This window comes from Stegastes partitus, unplaced genomic scaffold (assembly GCF_000690725.1).
Source record: "Stegastes partitus isolate 25-593 unplaced genomic scaffold, Stegastes_partitus-1.0.2 Scaffold8, whole genome shotgun sequence".
In the NCBI taxonomy this organism is placed as follows: Eukaryota; Metazoa; Chordata; class Actinopteri; family Pomacentridae; genus Stegastes; species Stegastes partitus.
In genome coordinates, this window is record NW_007577739.1 from 622856 (window position 1) to 628382 (window position 5527).

Below are 5527 nucleotides of genomic sequence, written 5' to 3' on the forward strand. Positions count from 1 at the left end.
CTCTAGGAAGTGTTATCAAGGCAAACTGGATGCTGCAATTTTGTACATGTGACTGCACAGGTTCCCTGTTGATGCCTGTGATAGACTGGTGACCTGTCCACGGTGTCCCCTGTCTTCACCCTGAGTCAGCTGTGACAGACTCCAGCCTAATGGATGGAAGGATCTTTGACGTGTATCCTGATTTGCAGCATAACAGAGATCGCAGTGCCAAGTAAAGCCTTCAGTTCTCAATGACAAATAAATCTAACAATATTTCATACTTTTTGACACCTTGCAATGCAAGGTTTAACCAGAAATTCTAGCAGATGTGAAGCCCTATGTCTCTGCTTCAGCTCCCTCTCGACACATACCCTAACCAAAAGCATTCATCACTCAACTGACGTGATCTGTATGACTGAGAAGAAAATGAGCTACGATTGTTTAAAGAAGTAGGTTCAGCAGAACATCTCTGGAAAAGTAGAAAATATAATTTATTATAAGACTGCATTGGTTAATATGACTATAGAAGATAGGGACCCAGGGTAGTTTAATAACTGACTTTACCAGGTTGAATAACTGGTAGCTGCACTTTCTTCCCTAAAACGTATTTGACAATTTTACCTTGGAAGATTTAAAGTGAGGACACCTGCTGTTCAACCAGTATTAGGAATAAAGGCTTTAAAACACAACTGTGCAATTGTTTGCAATGGAAACTTGGCAATATTAAGAATGAACAAGTGAGAATTAACTGTAAAATATTAAAAACAATAGAAAAAATAATTGCAGATTTTAAAAAATTGTTTAGTTTATGTTTAAAATATCTTTTGTATTTGCTTTCTGAAGTGGTATTACTAATGAATGGCTCAACAGGGCTGCAGTTATAATGTATTGAAAATTGTTAGGAAACAAATTGGTGAAAGGTGTGCGTCAATTTCAGCCAATTTCAATCCAAAACACAGACTAGAACTTCCTCTGGAGCAGGATAGCTGTGCAATATAAGTTATGATTGCGATCTAGGAAGGTTTTAGTACCACTGGAACTCTGACTTTAGGCTCAATATACCTCAATAACCCACTGTAACCCCCCTGATGTTATAGATTTGTATGGAGTAAACAAATAAAAAATTAGAATTACAAAAAAATATCAGAATCAAGTGTGCTTGGTTGTCTGTCTCTAAGTGTAGCCCTGTGATAGACTGGCGACCTGTCCAGGGTGTCCCCTGCCTTCACCCTAAATTGGCTGGAATAGGCTCCAGCCCCCCTGCGACCCTAGTGAGGATTAAGCGGTGTGTAGATAATGGGTGGATGGAATATCAGAATCAGGTATATTGCCAAGTAGGTTTTCACATACAAGGTGGTGATAAGCACCAATAAGTAAAGAATTTTCAAAGACGAAAAAAAGATTTTAAATAGAATAGAATAGAATAGCTTTGTTGTCATCATACATGGGGGCATGACGGAAATATAAGCAGCTGCCTCCGAGCGGTGCATTGAAACAAGCTAAATTAACAACAATAAATAATAAAATCACATGTACATATAAAATAAGACTATATTAAGCATTCCAACATATGCAAAAGAGGCAAGACATATACAGTATAGCAAGGAGGTAATGAGATCAAATAAAAACCAATAAAATAGAATAAATATGGGCAGGAGATGGCACATACGCAGCATTATTAAAGGCGACACTGTGTGTTATTTTTTGTGTGGCAAATACAAGGAATCTTAGGTAATAAAGAAATGTTTGCAGAGTGAATGAATCTATAGAAATCTTCAAAGTAAAAAAAAAAAACAAACGAGATGTGCAAAGGATATAATTCCTACTTAGAAGGCGGTCCGTTAATGTGACGTATTGAGTGTAATTTGCCTGATGTTCATTAAATTCACATAGCAGGCCTGTAAGACTTTAAACAAGGCACGAAATTCAGATATTTGAGTTTCAGCATTAACCTAGCAGCACCACAGGGCTGCTCCAGTCAGAGTCCTCCTCTCATTCTGTTTATCCTCCGGGATGAATCGAGGGCTCTGATTGGCCAGCGGGCCTGCGCCGTCACCCCCTTGTGGGCGGGGCTGGAGGAATAACAGCACAGCTCCATCTTTGTAGGATTTGACAGGAGCTTTGACCTGTGTCGAAGAGGACCGCAAGCCCGAGGCTGAACCACCACAAGTAAGACTCTCACAATGACAACAAGAGCCCAGAAGTGAGCTCGTTGAACGGAGGCGGAGGGCTTTCATCTTATCGGGACGTTTAATTCAACCTCAAAAGAAATGGCTCATTTCAACGCGCTCGCCGGACCGCTGGAAATCCAACGGAACTAATGGGACACACGGGCTTAAAATAAATCCTTTTTGGTGAATGACACTGTATCCGAGAGCCTACGTGATACAGACGGACAGAGAGACACACACGGAAGTGCGGACATGGCTGACAGAACTGCTCCCAACTGCCACCTGAGACTGGAGTGGGTGTACGGATACCGGGGACATCAGTGCCGCAACAACCTGTACTACACCGCCGCCAAGGAAATAGTCTATTTCGTCGCCGGGGTGGGAGTTGTGTACAACACCCGGGAGCACAAGCAGAAATTTTACTTGGGGCACAACGATGACATAATCAGGTAGAGTAATGACACATGCATGACAGTTTGTTTCAGCACCAAAAAAATAGAGAAAGCAAAAAAAAAAAAAAAACACCCAAGTGTTGTCATTGTGGCTGCTGGTGTCACCTTGTCTAGTGTAATATGATATTTTCCAGCTCTATGGGGAGCTCCAGGCAGCACACGCCTACTCAGCAGCAGCATCCCCGGACAGAGGTTCAGTGCCTTGCTCAAGGGCACTCCAGCAGGGCACATGCCTCCAAACCAGCCTCCCAACTCTGAACTCTGCTGCCACTCCTCATGCAGCCTCCTCTGGCTCCCAGGGCTGCTCAGACATGAATCATTAAACCTGAATTAATCATTTAAACTGTAATACCAAATCATTTCTTATCTCCAAAACTCATTTCTAGCAGCATCACACTGAGAAAAGCAGCAATTGGCGTATTACTGTAAAATATTTGGATTTTTCTGCTTAATAAATGACTTAAATAATGAATGAAAATCACTAAATATTAAATTAATGTAGACTGTCTAGTTAATTAGAGATCTTGTTCTTCTTCTTCATCACAAGGAGGAAAGTATTACTAATGCTCTTGTCCTTGAAGGAATCCTTGGATGGGAGAGCTTTCTGTAGGATGCCGTGGCTCATCTCTCCAAACAAACCTTGAAAGCACCCAGTGATGAAAAGCGGCAGAAAAAGTGCCCAGCGTTGAGTCGCTCATGTAATCATCCCTGCCTTTCTGACTGTTTTCTCAGCAATGCCGCACAACAATGAGCTGTGTCCAACGCTCCAGCGCTCGTGTTGACATGTGTGTGTGTGTGTGTGTGTGTGTGTGTGGGTTGGCCTGGAGATGACGAGCTGTACATGTCGGTAGTCAGCTGGGATCCTGCTCCATTATTAATCGGACAATAGTGATACTAACCCTCCGCTGCCCTGTGGGTGAAGAGCCTGATTTCAAAAGCTGGAGGAGTCACTGGAACACACAGAACAGGCATCAGCAAAACTCATGAATGTCAAATTCACAATTTTGCAGTCAGTCAAAGCGGTACTTGATCTCACAGTGTCATCCTGGATTGAAAGGATTCAGTCAAATCGGACCTCTTGTGGTGTCGTTTGGGGTCTTTTGTTGCTTTTAAAACAGTGACGTGAGCACATTTGCAGTGTGCGCCAGACAGATCCCTTAAGCTGTAAATGTTGACAGACACCTGAGTTTAGTCATTTTAAACTCAGGCCTCAGAGGAGTCCTTGTGGAGCTCTTGTGAACTCCGCCTTAGACTTCTGGGCAGCTGAATCTCACGTTGCGCTCACTCATGTGGAAGAGATGCAGCCCCCTCAGAGAGATCTGCCATTCACATAACCGTCAGTCGCTATTATTTCTCTATTTCTGCTTTAGTTTGTGAGCTACCTGTGAATTGCCTTCATGAGGTAATTGCTGCCCTGGTTTCTCCCTCTTGGTTGTTTTCGCCCTCCTGCAGCCTCTTATAACTGCTCTCCCAGTCTGACATGCAAGAGGCAATTGGCAGGTTTTCACATGAGTTAAAGGCTCAAGGATTTAAAATAGTTCACTCCTCCTTTAGCTGGTCTGTGCTGCGTTTTAGTGATTCTTTTAAAGAAATGTAAATTAACAAGCAAAGAGAGAGTACGCTAAGAAGAATGTTAATAACCTGCAGTTAGAATACAGTTTACTCTGAGGCATAGACTTCTGTACAAACTGTTATTTGCTTTTCTTTTCCTCGTGTCTGCCATTGTTCCAGCCGGCTTTTATTCCAGTCAGAAACTCAAAGAACCCAAGGCTACTGCGAAAACCCTGCAGATGTTTATACATACTACACAGCTCTCTTCTTTCTGCAGCGATGCTGACATGCAGAACACGTAGTCTACACACCAACCCGACCCGTGGACACGAATGCATTCAAAACTCAGACGTACAGGCTACATTTCTCAAAGATGTGCTGAGTCTAAAGCCCACCGAGTTGCCCGTGCCTCCCCCCCGGAAAAACACGGCACACTTTACCCACTAATGGAAGAGACATTTGGAAAAGACATTCTGGTGGCATCGTAAAAAATTCACAAAACTGGGAAAGTACATGGTGGTCACACTTCAGAAAAGAAGGCATGGGTTCAGTCTTTGAAGATGTCCACCGCCTTTCCTTCCTCCTTGTGTAGCTGGTTCGGCTAAATGTCAGACCTCCATGAATTTTGCACAAATGATTGAAAAACATGGCATCAAGGGGCACCAACAGATATCTGATCAGTGGATGTTAGTCTTTCATAGTGTTATTCATTTAGATATTCTTCATCTTTTATCGTAATTTATGTTGCTGTTGGGGCTGCAAGGTGGAGAGGTGGTTAGCACCGTCGCCTCGCAGCCAGAACCTGGGATCTTTCTGCGTGGAGTTTGCATGTTCTCCCCGTGCAGCGTGGGTTCTCTCCAGGTTCTCCGGTTTCCTCCCACAAGACCCAAAAGCATGTTGAGGTTAATTGGTGATTCTAAATTGTCCGTAGGTGTGAATGTGAGCGTGACTCATGTACCTATAACAAAGGATGTGTTAAATTTGAGTCCCAGTAATTATATCGGTCACAAGGTTTTTTCCATTTGGAATCTGGTGAAGTGGATGTAATTTGTCTTATCTGGCTTTAGTAAACGCTTGAAGTCAATCAAAGCCTTTTGAGTTGCCAAAAAAAATCGGACGTTAAATTAGACAAAGTTTTGTCAATGGTGCGTCATCAACAAAATAATAAATAGAGCTGTAGCTAACCGAAGATCTTATCAAATTTATGTGGAATGTATACAGAAGAAGACCTCGTATTGAGCCCTGTGGCACTCCTTTTGTAACTTTAGGAAAATTGAATATTGATGAGGGCTGCAAGGTGGCGCAGTTGGTCGCCGGTTCACGTCCCGGTGAGGACACCCGGGATCTTTCTGCGTGGAGTTTGCATGTTCTCCC

At 42.9% G+C, this 5527-nt stretch overlaps 1 protein-coding gene across 1 annotated transcript in view; it reads left to right on the forward strand.

The window, feature by feature from the left end:
• The first annotated feature begins 2121 nt into the window (after window positions 1-2121).
• eml5 (EMAP like 5) overlaps window positions 2122-5527 on the forward strand; it is a 42525-nt gene continuing 39119 nt past the window's right edge. The window contains exon 1 of the mRNA XM_008283063.1: window positions 2122-2599. Within this exon, the coding sequence (XP_008281285.1) occupies window positions 2403-2599 (197 nt within the window). The 5' untranslated portion in view covers window positions 2122-2402. The remainder of the gene's footprint in view (window positions 2600-5527) is intronic.